Source organism: Chlamydotis macqueenii, chromosome W, assembly GCF_036417535.1.
Source record: "Chlamydotis macqueenii isolate bChlMac1 chromosome W, bChlMac1.mat, whole genome shotgun sequence".
Taxonomy (NCBI): Eukaryota; Metazoa; Chordata; class Aves; order Otidiformes; family Otididae; genus Chlamydotis; species Chlamydotis macqueenii.
In genome coordinates, this window is record NC_141592.1 from 48,329,131 (window position 1) to 48,351,628 (window position 22,498).

A 22,498-nucleotide genomic window follows, 5' to 3' on the forward strand; every position below is an offset into this window, starting at 1 on the left:
TGAATGCAATGCAATTTAAGTATCCAGCTTCCATGGTCCTGCAGAAGGGAGCAAGAAACCATCTTTAGTAGTAGTAAGTTCAGGCTGAGCAGCTAATAGAACAAGCCTCTAGTGACATTTTACTAAGGCAGCTGGAGATTTTATATTTTGCTGTGAGGCAGCTCACGTTGAACAGGCCTGATGCAAGAAGCTACAGAAAGACTTAAGACCATGGTATCAGACAGCTATGATAAGAACCTTTAAGAAAGAAAATTTTTATCAGGCTCTAAACTTCTAGTGTCAACTAGACCATAAGATTAAATTATGGAGGACCAAATCAACAGCCACACTGATGTTAGCTTGTTTACCTAATGTCATTAGGTAACATCATTTGAGATACTCAGTTTTATATAACAGTGTAACATTGATAAGTTTCTACATTTCCAGTTTGAGATAAATACTTAAATTCATAGCTTTTTTTTTGTATTACAGAAAGTGCAAGAGATGTTTATCTACAAGACTAATTGCATGACTGGCTGAATTTGATACTAAAGCTGTCTTCAAGTTGAATTTCTTAGCTCTTCAGTTCAGCAACTGTTTAGGCATTTGATTTAACAATACTATTTCAAGTTTATACTTAGCATTAACAGAAAAACCTCTGACACATCAGCCATCACCACTAGCCAAGAATGTAGCTGTTACAGTCAGTTATAACCAACTGATTTGAAGAGCTGTTAGTAAAGAGGTTCTTCAGAAAAGGCACTGTTTCAGAGATTGAGGACTACCTCACATTAATGGCACAGAGGTGGTACATCTGTTCACAAGGAATCTAGGGGTGGAGTAAAGACATGATTGTCTTTCTGCTGTCTAACATACTGGAAACATGCCACATTACACCACATGACAACTCAAACTGAGCAACATCAGGGACATTCAAGCCTATCTGCTTGTTCCATTTGTCTGCCAAGCCATCTTAATTTAAAAAAAAAAAGAAAAAGCAATCCTAGTAGATTTCCCTCCCTGAAAAATACCAGATTAGCACCATGACAACAGTTAGTGTCCATGCCTACCTCAGTGTTCTGCAAGAAGTGTTTCAGCTTATCTGACCCTACAGTGTAGACCTCTAGTACTCAGGACTCCAGCAGTTCTGTTATAGACCCCACAGTTAGTCTGTTTATTACACTTTTATGGCAGAGCGTCACTTTTACCATTAGTTAAACAGACAAGTATTGGATTCCCCCCCCCCCCCATGCAGTTTACATCTTTGTGGCTCAGAGACCACGTCACTAATTAGGAGTAGTGTCCACTTAACTTTACAACTGGCTGCTGTTGTGATAACATGCAATTGATCAAGTTGTTTAAGGTGTGGAGTTTTAGCTACTAATTAAATTCCCTTATGTGAAGACAACATTTCTTCCCCAGGTACATTCAGTTCCTATATTTTAGGACAGTAAGTGCTACAGAAAGAGCAATTGTGGTAATCGTATTTACAAGATGCATGACAGTGTTGCTAAGCTCTTCTGTGGAAAACTGCTAAGAACTAAAGTAAAATCAACATCCACCAATTTGAATTTGGGTCTTCAGTATGAGTTCAATTTTCCATTTGTTTTGCCCTGAATTATCATCTTCACAGCATGTTCTTTGAGGGTTCATGTTTCAATCCACCTGGATATGTTTTAGATTACAGACATCATGGAACAGCAGCAAGAGTGGCAGACAGCAAAATGAAACAAGTAGAAAAGTCATGTTGAGAAGAGGTCCAGTTATTCCATTTGTCCTTTTCTGGTTATGCCTAGCATGATAAAAAGGACTTGAGGTTAGGATGGCTATAAATTATATTTTTATTGTTTAAACTAGCTTAGAGTCACTAAGAGAACAAAAACTAAAGCAATAAATAGCAACCCTTGTCTTCTGTTAGAAGCTAGACAGTATTTCAGGGGAAAACTTCGAGGTGTGGCAGAAGAATAGCTTTGCTATTCATGTTCATGTTCTCTAGTCAATGGTAAAAATGTTTGAGTTACATTCGTTTCTAGTAACAAAAGCTCTAATAGCCCTGTCGTAGTTCAGCCCCGATCGGGACCAGACTACGCAGTCTCTCTCCCGCTCCCCCCACCCTCCGAGAGAACAGGGGGAGATGATATAAGAAAAACGGCTCAAGGTTTGAGATAAGGACGGGGAGAAATCCTTAAAGTTACCGTCACGGGCAAAACAGACTTGACTTGGGGAAAACTATTCATTTATTTCTAAAATTAGCAGGAGAATGAGACAGGGAACAAGATAACCTCCCCCCACCCCTCCCTCTTCCCGGGCTTAACATTATCTCTACTACCTTCCCCTCCCGAGCGGCACGGGGGGGGAAAAGGGAATGGGGGTCGCGGTCAGTTCATCACGCGTTGTTTTACGCCGCTGTATCATCGTCAGGGGAAGAACTCCTCGCATTCCTCCTCTGCTCCAGCGTGGGGTCCCTCCCACGGGCCACAGTTCTCCGTGAAACTGCTCCGGCGTGGGTCATCTCTTCCACGGGGTGCAGTCCCTCTAGAACAGCTGTCCCAGCGGGCCCTCCACGGGCCACAGCCTCCTTCAGGCCTCCACCTGCTCTGGCGTGGGGTCCTCCACGGGCTGCAGGTGGATCTCTGCCCCTCCGTGGACCTCCATGGGCTGCAGGGGGACAACCCGCTCCACCATGGTCTTCACCACGAGTTGCAGAGGAATCTTGGCCAGGAGCCATATTACTCCTCCCCCTCCTTCACTGACCTTGGCGTCTGCAGCCGTTCCTCACAACAGGCTGGCAGACACCTCTCAGGATCTTTTTTTACATCTTATTCACTTCTCATCTCCTCTCCACTTCTTGCAGCCAGGCCGGGCCGAGTTGGGCCCAGTCGGCTGCCCGGCGGGAGGCCAGAGGGTGAGGCCTGCAAGGCCCATGAGGCTCGCGCCTCCCCCTCTCTGCCCCCCGCTCAGCTGCTTCACATCTTCTCCTCCCTCTTTTTTCTGTTTTCCCATTCTTAAATACGTTATCGCAGAGGCGTTATCACGGGACATTCTGCTACCAATTGGCTCGGCCTTGGCCAGCAGCGGGTCCGCCCTAGGCCCGGCCGAGTCCACTGAACAAAGGGGAGCGACTTCTAGCAGTTTCCTACAGAAGATACCACCTTAGGCCCCCCCTCACTAACAAAACCAGAACAAGCCCTTATCCTGTTTTTACCGTAATTCACTCAGAGTACAAATCTGCAATATTTAGGGGATTAAACTTCAGAAAGCTGTATAGGGCACTGTGTGCTAACACTCTCCTAAAGAGATACCGGAAATATTTTAGTCAGTCCCTCTGAGTTTTTCAGCACATTTACTCATTAACTTTCCCCAAGGAAGGGAAGTCTAGATTTATTGTGGCCTTGAGATTTAAGTCCATGGAAGAATAAAATCTTTATTTCTAAGAAAATGAAGCCAGCTAAGGCTTAGCCACAATGCAGCTATATACAAGTCTGAATAGAGGTACTCTAGCAGAAGTGTTCTTTTAGGGACTGTCTGCCATGCTTCAGAGGAGCATTAAAGTTAAGCCAGTGTAGTTTTTTAGCCAGCTCTTTGCCAAAGGTTTTCCAAATCAATTTCAGAGAATGAAGTAGGCTGTCTTATTAGTGGAAGACTTACCTGATCTATGCAAATGGGTTGCCAAAAGGATCACCAAAAGTACCAGAAGGTGGTTTCTGAGATTCCTTCTAAGAAAGAGAGATCATAGGCTGTTAGAGGATTTCCAGGTTTCATCAGGTTTATTCTATATGATTGTATCAGACAGTTCCTGTTTCAAACACCTTCTGGAAAGAGAATACTGCAGAGTACCTGCTAAATACACATTAACTGTACTGCTTTAACAAGAGAAAAGGACTCTAAATCCATGTTAGCAGTTATCCTAGTCTGAGGCAAGGTATCTTTCAGAAAAATCATGTGTGCTTAATGAAACCTCATTTGGAGCTGAGCCAGTATAGTCATGATTAGGTCTGTTTTAGCCAAATCCTAGATGTCTTAGGTCAGCATTCTGGAATTGATCCAGAGTTTCCACCAAGGGCTTCAAGTGCTGTGTCCCAAATGGAGTGATGTGGTAAAGCCACTTGCTCCCCCAGGGGGTACTGAACATGAGCGCCTCCCATTTGTTCAGCGAGAGAGCTGCACAGTCCACATTCAGTCTACTCTGCAGAGAAGTAAGCACAGTCAAAGTGGAAGACTTCTGCAGCTACATTATTTTACAGTCTTTTGTAGAAGCTCCCAATACAGAGCTGAAGAACTTCATGGTAGGGCTTGCAGCTTGGGGAACTGGTTACAGACTCCCCCGAGGAGGAGGGCGGAGGGCAGAGGGCACAGGGGTGGGTGGTGGTGCTTGTTGTTTTTTTTTTATTACTTACAGATGATGCACTGAAAAGGTCTGTTTTAGCTTGACTTTCAAACAGGCCATCAGCTGGCAGCACAGTTTGTCGGGGAACAGGCTTTGGTTGTTTTTCTAGGGAAGAAGAGAGACATACTACTACAGCACCAAACAGCTTTAACAAGTACTAGACTCTGTCTATATAGCAACACCAAAGCTCATCTAATTAAGTGGACAAAAACCCACACAAGAAGTTGCTTTGAGTGACCTCACAATTTTATCTCCTGCTTGTCCCTCAGTACACTTAAGCTAGATGGGACTTCTAACACTGTTTACCTAGTTTACCTCAGTCTAGTCAAGTAGTTTAGGCATTAGGTGTCAGTGTTTGGCCACTGACATTGGTCAATTTTTTAACATTATTAGGGGAGATAGTCCTTCAACTCTGTTTCAGTAACCATTCAATAAAATTTTTAGTTCTATCAGAAAAGAATAGTGATCGGCCATCCCACTGCCTGAGCAGCTATCCAAGCAGAAAAAAAAGATTTTTCCATCATTTTGGCAGACAGTTTGCTAGCTTCCATGTCATCGTGATCTGTATTATCTTGAGGAATGTCTAGTTTACTACTAAAATAATTGCTGAAAGATCCAGAAGCACCTGAAAGGCTTTGCTGCTCTCCTCTCCTTGCTGGCACTGCAGGTGGCTTTGTCAGCTGGAAGTCTTTGAACATTTCCTTGACATCCTTCATCTCTCTATCACCAAGTGGATCCAGAGCAATAAAAGCATCACTCTCTCTCTTGGATAGCTCCTTCTGAGGTGCAGTTCTAGGTGGTGGCTGAGGTGGACTAGTTGTTGTTGACATGGAGGGCAGTACAGATGAGGTCTGAGCAGGTAGCGTTGAAGATGGGAACACACTACTCTGGAAGGGTTTTACAGCACTGGATGACTGTGCCCATGAAGTAGATGGAACTTGCACTGGCTGTGCCCAGAGACCAGAGGTCTGAGAGGCTGCTAGACCAAAAGATGCAGGCTGGCTCCAGCTTGGCACTGCTTGAGTACCAAAGGCAAGTGGTTGAGTAAATCCTGTAGGCTGAGCAGACATCATAGACAAAGCAAAGACTGATGCAACCTGAGTGAAGGCAGATGTCTGTGCAGTTACTGGCAAACCACCTGGGGGAAGATTGTTGTTACACAGCACTTCAGTGATCTGAAGACCTCAAGTAGGAGTGTATCAATTTCACCAAGGGTACCAGCAAAACAGTTTTCATGTGCTGTTTGCAAGAGACTGTTGATTTACACTTAAAATTAAGTCATTGGAGGGGGGAGAAGAGGGTTAAAATTTTTTACTTAGCTCCATTTTGGTCCTGGAAAAACAGAATTGCGGTTGATAGAACAAGAGTAGGAAATACATTTATCACTTCTGTGGTGGGACTAGGTATTTACCATATAGTTACTTCTTTGTAAATTATTACTAAGACTGCAGCAGTGCTACCCTGGCCTCTCAAGTTGTGCTTGGCACACTTGAACCTTGTGTACCCAAAGCAGCAAGCTGCTGCCAAAGTGTAAGCAAAAAAACCCTGTTCCAGTTAAGGATGCAAAGTTTAGGGCTCTATTCACAGAATTTAATAGTTTAGGGCAGACAGTACATGGGTTAAAGGGCAGGGCACTGCACATGAAGTAAAGGACAACTAGAACCCCTGTGTTAGTGTTAACAGATATGTTAGACTGGAGCAAGAGCTTCATTTTGTGAACTAACCTAGACCAGCCAATGGAGGTGGTGTGGTAGGACTTGTTTTGAAGAGGTCCAGTGGATTAGTTGGCACAGGTCCTGTCTGTACCACTGAGGTCAAGCTGAGGGTCTCTGTAGTTGGTACAAACAAGCCTGAGCTAAATAAGTCATTTGATGTAGTCTAGAAAGAAAAGAAGCTGTTGTGAGATAGTATGGCAGAACACATGCTAGCTTGATCAAGACCCACCAGTTCAGAGCCACAAGCTTTTATTTCAGCTACAGCAGAGCAAACAACTTTGATGCATCCTTTAGAGACCAAGTATAAGAGTTTCAAACCTCATCATTTTGTTCACACCTACTGAGATGCATGACATCAAGTAGGTACAATATACAGTAGCTACAAGTCAACAGCAGAAGAATAAGACTTAAAGTGACTGAATTATTTCCTAGCATAATGAGCTCTTCCCCTCTCCCCCTCCCCCAACATTCCTGCTCAGTCTACAGTGACCCCTGCAGTTGTGGCAAGGTCAGCAACTGAGTTTTGCATCATTTCAGTGCAAGACAAATGCAGCTGACCCAGAGCCACTCTGTGTCTAATCTGGCAAGTCACTGAGACTGCCCTCAGTAGGCAGGTACTGCAAAACTACATAGGTTTCTGTAAGCTAGTACTAGTACCTCATTGTTATGAAACCACAGGCTGATGGGTGTACAACTATCATAGCAGGTTCTGCCATTATATTGAGTGTCAAAATATATAGCAGTATACTTACTAGACCTTTACAGAAGTATGGCAGCATTAAAGAAGAAAGTATATCATTTAGTGATCATAGCTACTATGAAACATTCATGAATGTTAGAAGAGAGGTTAGGGTAAGCATGGCAGGTGAAAGAATAGATGTGCTGTGAAGTTGTTTAGCCAGTTACACAGTATGAAGAAAGAAAAGCTTCCTTCATCCAACTTCTTTAAGTAACAACATGCATATCACCATTAATTACTCAAACACTGTTCACCTTGACAGACCTCCTTCCTCTTCCTGGCTTGGTACTTTGTGGTGGTGGGCTAATTGTTATAGACTCACGTGACATGAGCTGGATATTGCTTTCAGAATCCAGCTTTACTCCATTCTGCAGAGATACTCCTTTGGAAGGACCTTCCACAAACAGGTTTGATGGGGTCTTAAGAAAGCCATTCTGTTCTCTCTCTGGTACCCCATTTGGGGGTTTTGCTGGAGGCAGCTTACTCTCAAATGGCCACTGGTTTGTTAGTGCTTCTCGTTTGCCAGTTCTATTAGAAATCTGGTCAAATTGTTTACCAAAGTAGTCAACATCACCATTTGAAGCACCATTACCCACCGGTGTCAAGGTACTCAGACTTTCCTTCTTCTGATCAGCAGATTTTAGAGAATCAAATAAAGGCAGTGCAGGTTGGTCTGGCTGTGAAAAAGGATCATCACTGAAAGGGTCTGGATTAGGTATGGGAAAGAAGCTGAAATTGGTAGAGAAAGAACTCTCAGGCAAGAAAGGTGGCTGTGGCTTTGGTTGTGGAAGAGAGGTTGTGATGTCATTCAAGAAGAGATCCTCTTTTACAAAAGTCTGTTTGGTCTCAATTTCAGAGTTTAGATCCACTAACAGAATCTCTTTAGTTTCCTATTTGTTCAGAAAGAAAAAAAAAGTTAGTACACAAGCTCAAGGAAAATAGCTGCAAAATAGCTGCAAAAGGAGAGATCCTGGTATCCAACACATCATACTAATAAGTATTCAGTGTCACAGTGAAGTTACACTAAAGCTTCATCTTACAAACCATTAAAGCAAGCACCACAAACTGTGGTCAAGTCACAGCTACTTAGTGTCAGAAGCTCAACGTTCAAAGCATCTGTTTTAAGATCTCTTAGTTAAATATATCAGATGCACGTTCTACAGCCTAGATAGAGACTGTAGACTCATTAAGCATTAATTGTACCTAGGCTTTCACTTGAGTCAAGAAGCCCTGGTTGAATTCTAGTCCTTTGTTTTGACAAGTTGTGAGATCATACTGCTTCAATATGACTTCAAGTTGCAGTCTCATATTTGGAGTAAGATTAGAGAGCTATTTTCAGGTGGAAGAGGTGAACATGTGTTGTGGTTTTGTTTAGTGAGGGAGGGCCTAAGGTGGCAGCTTCTGTAGGAAACTGCTAGAAGTTGCTCCCCTTTGTTCAGTGGACTCGGCCGGGCCTAGGGCGGACCCGCTTCTGGCCAAGGCTGAGCCAATTGGTAGCAGAATGTTCCCTGATAATGCCTCTGCAATAACGTATTTAAGAAGGGGAAAACAGAAAAAAAAAAGAGAGAAGATGTGAAGCAGCTGAGCGGGGGCAGAGAGGGGGAGGCACAAGCCTCGTGGGCCTTGCAGGCCTCACCCTCTGGCCTCCTGTCGGGTGGCCGACTGGGCCCAACTCGGCCCAGCCCGGCTGCAAGAAGTGGAGAAGAGCATTTTTGGAGTCACACTGAGCTAGGACAAGCTAAATGCATACTTTTGTGGAGTTAGGCTACATCTTGAGCTAGAGCCACCCATCTAGAATGGCCAGGAGTTCACTCTGAGGGACTTCAGTATTTGCTTGTCCATAAAATGAGCTTCAGCTTTAAGGGTCTTTAGTTAAGTTTCTGCAGTAGCTCTCATAACAGCAGAGGCATGTACTGCTAGTACATATTTCTAAAGACATCTGACTAATAATACAGGATTATCTCTGTCACGCAGTCTCAAGTGAACTCTGCTGGATAAGAATGACATTAGCTACTCTAGTTAGTAAGTAGGTACTATTATAGCCCTAAGACACTTGTACACTGATGTTAGCTAAACAGATGTCTCAGTGAAACCAGAAACCAGGACTAAGAAAGTAAAAAAACCAAAAAGGATCTATTACTAGGACAAAGTTTGCTCTCAAAACAAGAACAAAGACAGCTAAGCTAGATTCTACTTACTGTGGGACTGCTCATATCAGGAGGCGTTGACATATCCCCAAACAAGTCCACCTGGTCAACTCCCTTGAAACCAGAAATAATGAAAGAATCAGTATCTGTTATAGTTCTTGCAAGAGCAAGAATCAAGCATTATGTAGATCTATTGCAAATACATTTATAAATACTGCATTTCCCATACAATGTGGAGACAGTCAGTTATGAACTCCTTAATGGCATCAGCATAAAGCTCTAAAATTTAACCTACCAGTTTCAGTTTGTCAGCTTGTTCAGCAGGTAGTGCTTCACTACCATTCTGTAATAAATGGACAACAGTGTCAATGATAATTGGAATATCAAAACTTGCCTTAAGCAAGAGACTTGCAGGCTTGAAAAGGTAAGTAACGGAAAGAGGAAGTATAAGGGAGATCACTACTTAATATTAGTTCTGGAGGGTCCTTTTATTCCCATTTACAATGCAATTGGACATCTGATGTTGCCTCCATAATGCTAGCAGAAAATCAAAGCTAGTTGTATTGCAGCAGCATACCTAATCAAGTGAGACTGAGTTGGAGTGACTTACCTCAGTCTTGCTTCTGCACTCTAAAGAAGAGAAGGCTTTTAGTACCTCGATATCATGTAGAATATCCAAAGCCTCTTGCTTTGGAGAGCTTGCCAGATCTAGGAGGTAATCAAACTGCTGGTACAACTACCAACCAATAGCCTCAAGTGATCCTGGCTCTACACAGACCTCAGTGTCAAGTCTCACAAGAGCCCAAAAACCAAGCCAAAGCTAAAACAAGTTTTATTTCTATGAAGACTAATGCAGATTCTGTAATTTTACTTGCCTTTTTCTTGTCTTCCTCTTCCTTCTTCATTATATTATATATTAGCTGGAAGAGGTCCTTAAGATCAACAACTAGAGGCTCAGCCTGAAAAAGAATGTAGGTTTTTAGGCCATGTACTACTTCACAGCTTGCTTCAGTAGAAGTCCAGTGAGCAGCAAGCCAAGCTTTCCTAAATGGTGCAACAGTAAGGTTGAGATAACAGGAAAAGCAAGAGTTTAAATGACTCTCTAGTCTCTGCATAAGAGAGCTTATGCAGAATCCAAGGGTAATGGGGCACAACCAGCTTAGAACTGTTGTTAACTCCCCAGGGAAAGTGACTGTACTTGTGCTAAGCCTGCCTTTTTTTTTTTTTTTTGTAAAAGCATGTAGCACAAGATTTCATAAGTACATGGCAAGTCCTAATTGTATTTCCTCAGAAGTGCAAAGGGTATCCAAACCCTCTGGTAGTCTCATGAGAAGAAAAGCAATTTGCATCCCTCTGTTTTCTACCAACTCCACTGAACCTGGAGAAAGCTTCTATAGCTAGTACTACATTTATTTTAAACACTATGCAAATGGTAAATCAGTGATGTAAGCATAAGGTAATATTATCATCAACTCAAATGTGTTAAGCAGACACCAGCTTTAAGTGATATCTGTATCAGGACAGAAATTTATTGTGAATTAGAAAGGCACTGCATTCCCTGCACACTCATTAACAAGAATGTTTTGAGTAGTTGCTGAGATAGTGGCTGGTTCAGCTACACTGATTTGGATCTTTTGCTTAAGGCACATAGCAGCTGTGTGGATATCTAAGAGTAGGACAAGTCCTCCTGCTAAAGCACTACCTTTAGCTCAAAGCAGAGAATCTATTAAACAGATCTCACTGTTTATGTGTGAGCACCATCCTCTCCTAATCAAGGGTTTTAGACATGCAACTGCAGGAAGAGTCATCACCTTTGACAAACAGTACAGTTGCAGCAGTCTAGAGCTGCAGAAGTCCTTACTTATCAGCTAGACAAGTTTGTGTTACAAACAACTAGCAGCAAGTCAAGAGCTTTCTACAGCTTGGATAAGCTTATAGGCTAGCAAGCAGTGCCCCATAGTGAAAAGCTCAGAGAACAGACTCCACTCTAGATCACACACAGAAGGCTTTTGTACTTGATCTACAATTCCAGTGAAGCCAGTACAACACAGGACTCTGATAAACTCATAAAACAGGCTTAGGAGAGGGTGTTACAGCTATTACTAAAGTAATAAAATGCTCCAACAAGGAACCCTTCAGTCTCACCTGTAGTGGGTCTGAAGCTGCCAACTTCTCCAGGGGGACAGGCAGGAATGTGTATGAGGAAACTACTAGCTTTGAAGCCTTGGCTCTTCAAGTCATTTTAATGACTATTATTAAAGACATTATAATGACAAGCTAATAAATGATAAATATTCAACTTAAATTCATATAATTTAGGAAGCTGCATAATATTCAGCAGTAATTCCAAGTACTTGTTTCCAGTACTGCTTATGCACAGCTTCTCTTCATAGAGACAGATCCTGCATTTGTGTTTCCCCCAGGCAGAAATCCTGTAACAGAAATATCAGAATCCCTCCCAGAAGTAACTCTAGGAGGACCAAACCTGCCATTCCTTGGCCCCAGAAACCCTATTGCACAAGACAAAGCATTGTGAGAACTACACTAGTGCAGTTTTAACATCTTTCCTGCTAATTCTGAGTGAAGCTCTGGATATCTGACTCAAGAATTAGCATTCTCACCAACAGCAACAGGCCACTGTACAGGAAAGCCCATGATAATGGCTCCATTCATCTCACTAATGACTTCCATGATGCATGGACATGTTAAGCAAGATTAATCATAGTAAGCAAAGCTACTTGAGTGTTTTTATTCTGGACTATAGAGAAGCTGAACAAGATAAAAGCCACTTGTGATACAGTCAATTCCTACTGCCCTTCTCTAGGAGAATCACCGATCCATCTGTGCTGATGTTCCCCTACACCTCATAGGTCTACTAGCAAAACACTACACCCTTATCAGATATTAAGTGTTTACACAATAGCATTACTCATAGCAAGTGAGGAAGGGCCTCTGATCCATACCTGTTGTGCTGTTTTTATGGCAAAAAGTTGGTGCTGGCCTTCTCCTCCACAAATATAGCCAAAGGTATGATTATCTGTTACATCTGAGGCAATAAAGGAGACTTTGTTTACTGGATGCTCATACTCTATGACCTAGAATGGGGAGGGAGAAATATTAGTTTAAATTGCAGGAGACATAATAGCTGCTCTTCTCTATAGTTAGAATTAAGATTGTTAGAAGGCTCCAGTTCAAGACTCGGATTTATCAGACTTTGACTAACCACAATAGGATGTAGCTATCTTTCTGGCAGGAGGCTTCAGCTTTACAACACATTCCACAAGCCAATTCTTATATGCAGAAGGGGGGCATGGTGCTATTAATGAATCTAGTTCAGAGTGGCCTAACTTCCAAGCACCTCACTTGCTTTAAGAATCACATTAAGAGAACGAGTCATATCTTACCTCAGTTTTCTCATTTATTATCTTGATACCAGAGAGGGAGATGTTCACCCAGATCTTCTGTTTGTGTTGACCTTGGGAGCGGGCTGCCACTGCCATTCCCTGAAGAGGATGAGTATCAAAGTATTGATGTGACTTCTGTTAGATTGAGCTTTAACTTGTTTCCTTACATTTCTCACAAGCCCATGGCTGTGACTGTGCTACTGCTAATCTAGTTATTCCTATGCAACTGTACAATTAGAGCAACATTCTTCTTGCAACATATGCCTGACTAGGTTAGAAATGATACCTCATAACTAGATTGTGTTTCCTCTGTAAATGTTTGGGAGCTTTAAAAGCTTATCTTAGTTCACAAAACTGCTGCAGTAGCAGCATCCTTACCAGTTTTCATGGCCTGACTGAAGCTACGTGAGGGTTCTGCTCTCCAGAAGTAATCAAAGAATCATAGAATATTTTGGGTTGAAAGGGACCTTTAAAGATTGTCTAGTCCAGGGTCTCATTTATTCTTTGACTTATTTATACCTTTTGGTGTCACCATTGCTATAGGATGCCAACTTGTGCTTTGAGTTCTCATGTTAAATTGCACAAAGTTCCCCCCTCCTCACCCAAAACCCAAGCTCACTATTTGTGATCAAGTTCATGCCATTAGCATCCATACCGAATGCCAACAAGAGACCCAAAGGAGTACTCCCAAGCCATTAGAGAAACACTGTCCTTTGAGCAAGGAGTTACAGCTTTAGAAGTAATGTCCATCTAGGAACATGCTGTTATTACTATATTACCATTAAGCTGTATTTTAAGTTATGCCAAAGTGACCATTTAATCAGCTTTCTGAAGGCTACCCAGAAAATATTAATTACATGCCAGCTCAAGCTTTTACCTTCAGCTTCATCATTGAATTCTGACTCATTTTGTCACCTCTTGCCTCTGGGACATCATCAATGCCAATGAGTTTAGCTTTGTATCTTACACCATCACCTCTGAATCTGGCCAAGAGAGATTCATCTGTCTTTTCTGGCCCTGGAGACAGAGAAAGTTTTGTGGGTTGTTTTTTTTTTGTTGCTGGCGGTTGGGTTTTTTTTTTGTGTTTTTTTGTTTTGTTTTGTTTGTTTGCTTGTTTTGTTTTAAGAGAGAAATGTCTATGTTGTGGCTTTGAGAGCTTTTTTTTTAACATTAAAAATACATCATATTAGTACATATAAAAAACTATCCCTTGAGTATAACTGAATAACAACCTTAGTCCTTCCAGTAGTGCATGCACTGCAAGATAGTTACTCCTTTAAGGTTACAGTGTTCTTACAGAATCTGGCCTCAGTTAAAAGAGGGGAGCCCAATGCTTAATATTTGGGGACTTCAAGAACAATCATTTGCCACATAAAAGACTAAAATATTTATAGGCAACAGCCAAGTAGATATAAATACTAAGCAACAACATCAAGCAAAGTAGTACTTCCCATTGCCATACAGGATGTTCAATAACCCTTTCAGATGTTAGCCTCTCATTCTGGCATAGTCAGATCTCTTCTTGGCATGTAAGAATCACTTAGTCCCTGTGCTAGAACTTTCTATCAGCACCATCATTTCTACAAGTCCTGGTACTACCATCCCTGTAATCACTTTGTATTTTAGCTATATTTGCTATTTCCATTGTTCCCACTACTTCTCAGAACTGCTTGGTTTTCTTCTCTGCATGCTCAATATACTCAGTGTGTGCCTAGGTATGTACCTCTGTTTGAGGTAATTACATTTACATGACCTAATCTATTAAAAACATCTATTATCTGATCTACAATAATTCTCATTAAATTAGTTTTCTAGCTTCTCTGGACTAGAATCTGTATCTGTGTCCAGCATGTCACTCCCTCTCTAGAGGGAGGGGAGGAAGTGAGTTCAGGTTCAGACTGATAGCTAACAGGATGGTCCTTGGTCTGGTCACCTTCTCAGTAGGCTTTCATTTCTCCAGGCATTTGGTGACTTGTCAGGCTCAGCAAATGAGTCATTTAACAAGTGGAACTGAGAACTTCAGAACTTAAAGCTAGGAAAAAAACCTTTCAAGCTAAATCTAACCAGAAGGTAGGCTTTTATTTTACTAGTTCATTTATTCACTCTTCCAGTCAGCTTGAGACCTCAGAATTATTTCAAGTATGGTGTGAGAGTGATCTTAGTTTCAGGCAAGTACAAAATATTAAGTAGACTGACTAGAGGAAGTGTTCAAGAGGTAAGTATTCCTTACTTTTCTTTTTTTCCTTCTTTAAAGATTGTGCTTTCAGTGGAACCTGTTGCTCAGGCTGGCTGTTGATAGTAGTAGTTTCAGCTTCAGTAGACATAATGATGGTGGTCAGCTATACTTTCTGTAGCTTTTAAAAATCCAAATAACAATCAGTAGGCAGGCATAATATTTTACCTTGAAGAATAAATACTCTCATTAGACCTGTTAGTCCATTTTTTTTTCTGCTGAACACTGAAGCCCACTAATGCCTGAAGACGTTCTCTATGAGCTGAGCTTTAGGACATTATGCCCAGCTCCATGCTGGAAAGAAGAAACAGCAACCTCAAGGCACTGAGTCCTGCCTATCAGTGATCCTGCTTCCCCAGTTCAGTTGGCAGAGCTACACTCGGCTCTAGTGTTATACAGCCACAGTAAGTATCTGACTCTGAAGTAAAGTTAAGGGGTAATAACAAACAAATAACCTAGGAAGGAGAAAATATACACAAGCAAGACTTCACTTTGGCAACTGTAAAGTGGTAGAACTCCAGACGGACAGTTGTCATCTTTACACTCTAGTCATCCCTCCATTATTGCCATCTGCCTCCATCCCATGGATGCCAGATCATTTGCATAGACCCAGACAACCACAAAACCCCAAAGTGGAGGAAGACAGTGTAGTGATGTCGTAGTTCAGCCCCGATCGGACCAGACTACGCAGTCTCTCTCTCACTCCCCCCACCTTCCGAGAGAACAGGGAGAGAAAATATAAGGAAAAACAGCTCGAGGTTTGAGATAAGGACAGGGAGAAATCCTTAAAGTTACCGTCACGGGCAAAACAGACTCGACTTGGGAAAACTATTCATTTATTACTACAAACAGCAGGATAATGAGACAGAGAACAAGATAACCTCCATCCACCCCTCCCTCTTCCCAAGCTTAACATTATCTCTACTACCTTCCCCCCCCGAGCGGCACAGGGGGGAAGAGGGAATGGGGGTTGCAGTCAGTTCATCATATGTTGTTTTACGCCGCTGCTTCATGGTCGGGGGAAGAACTCCTCACATTCCTCCCCTGCTCCAGCGTGGGGTCCCTCCCATGGGCCACAGTCCTTCGTGGAACTGCTCTGGCGTGGGTCATCTCTTCCACGGGTGCAGTCTCTCCAGAACAGCTGTCCCAGCGGGCCCTCCACGGGCCACAGCTGCCTTCAGGCATCCACCTCCCCCGGTACGGGGTCCTTCATGGGCTCCAAGTGGATCTCTGCTCCTCCATGGACCTCCATGGGCTGCAGGGGGACAACCTGCTCCACCATGGTCGTCACCACAGGCTGCAGGGGAATCTTGGCCAGGAGCCGCATTACTCCTCCCCCTCCTTCTGAACTGACCTTGGCGTCTGCAGCCGTTCCTCACAACAGGCTGGTAAATGTCTCTCAGGATCCTTTTTACATCTCATTCACTTCTCATCTCCTCTCCACTTCTTGCAGCCGGGCCGGACCAAGTTGGGCCCAGTCGGCCGCCTGGCAAGAGGCCAGAGGGTGAGGCCTGCAAGGCCCATGAGGCCTGCGCCTCCCCCTCTGCGCCTCTGCCCCCGCTCAGCTTCTTCACATCTTCTCTTCTCTCTCTTTTTTTTCTGTTTTCCCATTCTTAAATACGTTATCGCAGAGGCGTTATCACGAGACATTCTGCTACCAATCGGCTCGGCCTTGGCCAGCAGTGGGTCCGCCCTAGGCCTGGCCAAGTCCCCTGAACAAAGGGGAGCGACTTCTAGCAGTTTCCTACAGAAGCTACCACCTTAGGCCCCCCCTTACTAACAAAACCACGACAAGTGAGTTGACCTTGGCTGGATGCCAAGTGCCCACCAAGTCACTCCTCCTCCTCAGTTGGACAGGGGGAGAAAAATACAACAAAAGGCTTGTGGGTTGAGATAAGGACAGGGAGATCACTCAGCAATTACCATCACTGGCAAAACAGACTCAACTTGGGGAAATTAATTTAATTTATTGCCAATCAAATCAGAGTAGGATAACGAGAAATAAAAACAAATCTTAAAACACCTTCCCCCACCCCTCCCTTTTTCCCAGGCTCAACTACACTCCTCCCTCCTCAGTGGCACAGGGGGACAGGGAATGGGATACACACAAGTCTCAGCTTCTCCACAGTAAGACAGGGGTATTTGCAAGGGTTCAGTCATTCTCAGTATTAACAATTCAGTTTGGGAAGGTTAATGACAGCTTTCTGGCCACTTTACAGGACAAACTCTCCTATCTGAGGTCTGGCACAGCTCTTCTCACCTGGTGAGAGCTCACAGTACATGACAGTTATTTATCATACCTTTGGAGAACTCAGTATCTTTGAGAATCATATCTCTGGAGCAAGAGAATTAGCTGCTAAACTAAGAATGCAATGACAGATAAAGGCTACCTTAATATACGTTCATATTTTAAATAACTACTTCTTGACATCTTAGTTAAGCCACTAGACTAGCACAAAATCCCCTCAGGCTTTACTTTAAAATTTCACTGAGGCAGGGAGCAACATTACGTAGCAGTAATCTAGTCTACTTGGGGTACAGGAGTCTCAGCCAGAACTAAATTTGGATTCTGTGCTTTAGACCCAAGTTAAAGCAGTGCTACAGCACAAGGTATTTGTCACACTTAAGTTTGGCTTTTCTTAATGGAATGTGCTGGAGTGGTTTACGTGCAAGTAACTAAAGTGAAGTTAAAAATCTTCTGTTTGCAGTTCTTGGTCTTGCTTGGAGGCTTCCTTTTGCAGTACTCAGTCCCTTAGTCTTCCCTTAGTCAGACTGCAGGAGTAAAGCAACAAGAGACTTACTGTTCTATTACACTTGAATTCTGAGTTCACCTGAAAAGAGCCAGCCAGCAGTGTGGCAGGGTTAGAGATGCATGTGCAGGGACAGTCATGCCTTCAGTTATACTGGCATAGTGAAGAGCAAGATCATTCCCACAGCAACTATGTCAGCAGACTGTTAAGTGATGTCTTTTTAGTCTTCTCCATGTAGATAAGTCCATAGTTATCACAACAGCTTAATTACTTGCTATGCAATTGTATGGCCCATTTTAACTACTATGCTTATCTTAGACTACAGATTTCTGGATGTTGCTACCCTGGGAGAAGTGCCCCAAACTCTTGCCTGTATCATTAGCTCCACATCCCATTTTACTTACCCACTGTTCTGGTTTTATTTAGTGAGAGGTGGCCTAAGGTGGTAGCTTCTGTAAGAAGCTGCTAGAAGTTGCTCCCCTTTATTCAGTGGACTCGGCCAGGCCTAGGGCAGACCTGCTGCTGGCCAGGGTAGAGCCAATTGGTAGCAGAATGTTCCCTGATAAGGCCTCTGCGATAATGTATTTAAGAAGGGGAAAAACAGGAAGAAAAAAATAGAGAAGATGTGAAGAAGTTGAGCGGAGGCAGTGAGGGGGAGGCATGAGCCTTGTGGGCCTTGCAGGCCTCACCCTCTGGCCTCTTGCCAGGCAGCCGACTGGGCCTGACTCAGCCCGTCCCAGCTGCAAGAAGTGGAAAGGAGATGAGATGTGAATGAGATGTGAAAAGACCCTGAGAGACGTCTGCCAGCCTGTTGTGAAGAATTTTTCTTGTGAGAGGAACGGCTGCAGATGACAAGGTCAGTTCAGAAGGAGGGGGAGGAGTAATGTGGCTCCTGGCCAAGATTCCCCTGCAGCCTGTGGTGATGACCATGGTGGAGCAGGTTGTCCCCCTGCAGCCCATGGAGGTCCACGGAGGGGCAGAGATCCACCTGCAGCAGGTGGAGGACCCCATGCAGGAGCAGGTGGAGGCCTGAAGGAGGCTGTGGCCTGTGGAGGGCCCGCTGGGACAGCTGTTCTAGAGAGACTGCACCCCATGGAAGAGATGAGCCATGCCAGAGCAGTTTCATGAAGGGCTGTGGCCCATGGGAGGGACCCCACGATGGAGCAGGGGAGGAATGTGAGGGACCCAACGATGAAGCAGCGGTATAAAACAACGCGTGATGAACTGACTGCGACCCCCATTCCCTCTTCCCCCCTGTGCCGATCAGAGGAGGAAGGAGACAGAGATAATGTTAAGCCCAGGGAGAGGGAGGGGTGGGGGGAGGTTATCTTGTTCCCTGTCTCATTATCATGCTATTTTTAGTAATAAATGAATAGTTTTCCCCAAGTCGAGTCTGTTTTGCCCGTGACGGTAACTTTAAGGATTTCTCCCTGTTCTTATCTCAAACCTCGAGCTGTTTTTCTTATATCATCTCCCCCTATTCTCTTGGAGGGTGGGGGGAGTGAGAGAGAGACTGCGTAGTCTGGTCCCGATCGGGGCTGAACTACGACACCCACTTTTCAATTTACTCCAGAAAGGGCTTGCTAAGAGGCCACTAGTAACATCTCCCTCCTTTCCTATAGGGACTATCCTGTGAAGAGTGAATACTGATCACTTCTTAGGGGAAGAAAATTTCAGACCCTCAACACATAGTAGGTAACAGCTCATACTTCAAGGCCTATCTCAAATCAGGCAACTCTCTATTCAAGCATTGTACTTAATCTCCACACATCTACCCTGGGAAAGTCAGTCTTAAGACTTTGGGCATACTGTGCTCTTGGTGTCTTCTCTGAACTCCCTACAGGAGGAGCTGTTGTAAGTGACAAGACATCCTTGAAATATCTGTTTCTTAGCAAGAATTGAAGCACATGCCAAATAATTTTATTGAGCAACATTTAGTTTCCCTTAAGAGATGCTTTCACAATTATCCCTTATTTGAGCAAGGGGTGGCAACACGGTAGCTACCCTTAATGATTAGATTTTTGTCCTGTGCACGGGGAATTGAGAATCTTCATTATAGCTGTAGTCTGTCACAGGATTTAAAGACTGGATAATAATCTTCACCCAACAGACAGGCTTCTTCCCCTCAGTGTTGATGAAAGGCTGAGAAGACAGCCTTTGAGACACTGAAAAAAGTCAGAGGCAAGACAGATAAACTAAACATCTGCTCAGTACTCTAATACTTTGTCCTTTTCACAGCCCATGCTCCTCTCCTTTGTCCCTTGATACTGCAAGTACATGATTTAGCTTAAAGAATTGTTGCATGTAAATATTAACCTCAAATTAGAATCGGAAAGGCCAAGAGAAGACAAAAGAAGCTTTTACTGCCAAGTGCAATATAGCCTGTTAAGGATGAAATAGTAACCAGAAGCACAGCAATAGTTCAAGCGTGGAACATATTTCCAAGACAGGTGTCGTAGTTCAGCCCTGATCAGGACCAGACTACGCAGTCTCTCTCTCACTCCCCCCACCCTCCGAGAGAACAGGGAGAGAAAATATAAGGAAAAACGGCTCGAGGTTTGAGATAAGGACAGGGAGAAATCCTTAAAGTTACCGTCACGGGCAAAACAGACTCGACCTGGGGAAAACTATTCATTTATTACTACAAACAGCAGGATAATGAGACAGAGAACAAGATAACCTCCCCCCACCCCTCCCTCTTCCCAAGCTTAACATCATCTCTACTACCTTCCCCCCCCGAGCGGCACAGGGGGGAAGAGGGAATGGGGGTTGCAGTCAGTTCATCACATGTTGTTTCACGCCGCTGCTTCATGGTCGGGGGAAGAACTCCTCACATTCCTCCCCTGCTCCATCGTAGGGTCCTTCCCACAGGCCACAGTCCTTCGTGGAACTGCTCCAGCGTGGGTCATCTCTTCCACAGGGTGCAGTCCCTCTAGAACAGCTGTCCCAGCGGGCCCTCCACGGGCCACAGCTGCCTTCAGGCATCCACCTCCCCCGGTACGGGGTCCTTCACGGGCTCCAAGTGGATCTCTGCTCCTCCGTGGACCTCCATGGGCTGCAGGGGGACAACCTGCTCCACCATGGTCATCACCACAGGCTGCAGGGGAATCTTGGCCAGGAGCCACATTACTCCTCCCCCTCACTTCTGAACTGACCTTGGCATCTGCAGCTGTTCCTCACAACAGGCTGGTAGATGTCTCTCAGGATCTTTTTTTACATCTTATTCACTTCTCATCTCCTTTCCACTTCTTGTAGCCGGGCTGGACCATGTCAGGCCCAGTCGGCTGCCTGGCGAGAGGCCAGAGGGTGAGGCCTGCGCCTCCCCCTCTGCGCCTCTGCCCCCGCTCAGCTTCTTCACATCTTCTCTTCTCTCTTTTTTTTTCTGTTTTCCCATTCTTAAATACATTATCGCAGAGGCATTATCACGGAACATTCTGCTACCAATCGGCTCGTCCTTGGCCAGCAGTGGGTCCGCCCTAGGCCCGGCTGAGTCCACTGAACAAAGGGGAGCAACTTCTAGCAGTTTCCTACAGAAGCTACCACCTTAGGCCCCCCTCACTAACAAAACCAGAACAACAGGTTGTTCCCTCTTCCCTTCTTGAAGAGTTAGTTAGGTTCTTCTGGTTAGAAGGTTGTATCAGGACCTACACAATGTACCCTTAGAAATATCTCTAGCCATCAAGTTCTTGACAGAAGAGCTGTTTTCAGAAGACTGGTAGACAAGCTGACCACTTGAGTGAATTCAAGATTGCAATTTTGCAGGCTGAAGAAGTAGACTAAAGGCTAACAGCAATAGATACAATGACTAGCAAGAGTCAAAGCTGTAAAGCCAGATAAATTTACTGATAATGGACAATCTTGACTAGCAGGATTCTACCCACATTATAAGTATAATAGTGCATTTGTGTGAGGCCCCTGTATGACTGACTGACATTTGCATCTAACAAACCTCTATGTGCATAACGGGCTATCACATTTTCTGCCTAGATCCTGCTATAATGATAGTGCCCCAAGTAGCCTTGAGAAGCACTAGGCATGCATTAATGAATCAGAAACATGAATATGCTATTCAGTCTTTTACCTTTTAAACAGGGTCATTCATGCTGTGGCATTAAATAAAATATCACGTTTCATTACTAGAACACTCATTGCTCTAGCATCCGACAGTGTCAAAATTCAAGTTAAATAAACCTCCTGTAACGTGACACAAGATTACTATGATTTAGATGGAAAATTCCAGCTGCTTGCTCTGATGCAAGCACTACCATTAGTATGTCTCCTCTATGAAAATGTGTTGGTTTGGTTTAGTGATGGGGGGGGAGCAGCTTCTTGCAGAAGCTGCCACCATGTAAGTTTCCCCTTTGTCTGGTGGATTCGGCTAGGTCTAGGGCAGACCCACCACTGGCCAGGGCCGAGCCAACTGGTGATGGAATGTTCTCTGATAATGCCTCTGCGATAACGTATTTAAAAAGGGGAAAAATATTTTTTTAAAAAAGAAGAAGATGTGAAGAAGCTGAAGGGGGAGCAGAGAGGGGGAGGCGCGAGTCTTACAGGCCTTGTGGCCCTCATCCTCTGGCCTCCTGCTGAGCGGCTGTCTGGGCCCAACTTGGTCCAGCCTGGCTGCAAGAAAGTGAAGAAAGGAGATGAGAAGAGAACCTGAGAGGCATCTGCCTGAGCTGACTGTGAAGAATTTTTTGTGAGAGGAATGGCTGCAGACGCCAAGGTCAGTTCAGAAGGAGGGGCAGGAGTAATGCGGCTCCTGGCCAAGAGTCCCCTGCAGCCTGTGGTGAAGACCATGGGGAAACAGGTTGTCCCCCTGCAGTCCATGGAGGTCCACAGAGGAGCTGCTGGCCACGCTCTTCTTGATGCAGCCCAGGATGCAGCGCACATTGCTGGCTCATGTTGAACTTCTTGTCCACCAGCACTCCCAAGTCCTTCTCGATCCATTCTCTGCCCAGCCTGTATTTGTGCCTGGGATTGCCACGACCCAGGTGCAGGACCTTGCACTTGGCCTGGTTGAACTTCATGAGGTTGGCACGGGCCCACCTCTCCAGCCTGTCAAGGTCCCTCTGGATGGCATCCCTCCCTTCCAGCATGTCGACTGCACGACACAGCTTGGTGTCGTCGGCCAACTTGCTGAGGGT

At 44.3% G+C, this 22,498-nt stretch overlaps 1 protein-coding gene and 1 long non-coding RNA gene across 2 annotated transcripts in view; both read right to left on the reverse strand.

The window, feature by feature from the left end:
- Positions 1 to 22,498, reverse strand: part of LOC147596770 (uncharacterized) — a 556,670-nt gene that overhangs the window by 86,629 nt on the left and 447,543 nt on the right. The gene's annotated exons all lie outside the window — the stretch shown is intronic.
- Positions 1,739 to 14,695, reverse strand: LOC104484529 (DAB adaptor protein 2). Its single transcript, XM_086769704.1, has 14 exons — positions 14,602 to 14,695; positions 13,249 to 13,388; positions 12,372 to 12,470; positions 11,931 to 12,062; positions 9,839 to 9,926; positions 9,578 to 9,597; positions 9,263 to 9,310; positions 9,019 to 9,081; positions 7,075 to 7,710; positions 6,091 to 6,244; positions 4,992 to 5,504; positions 4,377 to 4,471; positions 3,628 to 3,695; positions 1,739 to 1,771 (listed from the first exon to the last, which is right to left on the reverse strand). The coding sequence occupies exons 1-13, from the start codon at positions 14,693 to 14,695 to the stop codon at positions 3,633 to 3,635; spliced, it is 2,145 nt and encodes a 714-aa protein (XP_086625830.1). The 3' UTR covers positions 1,739 to 1,771; positions 3,628 to 3,632.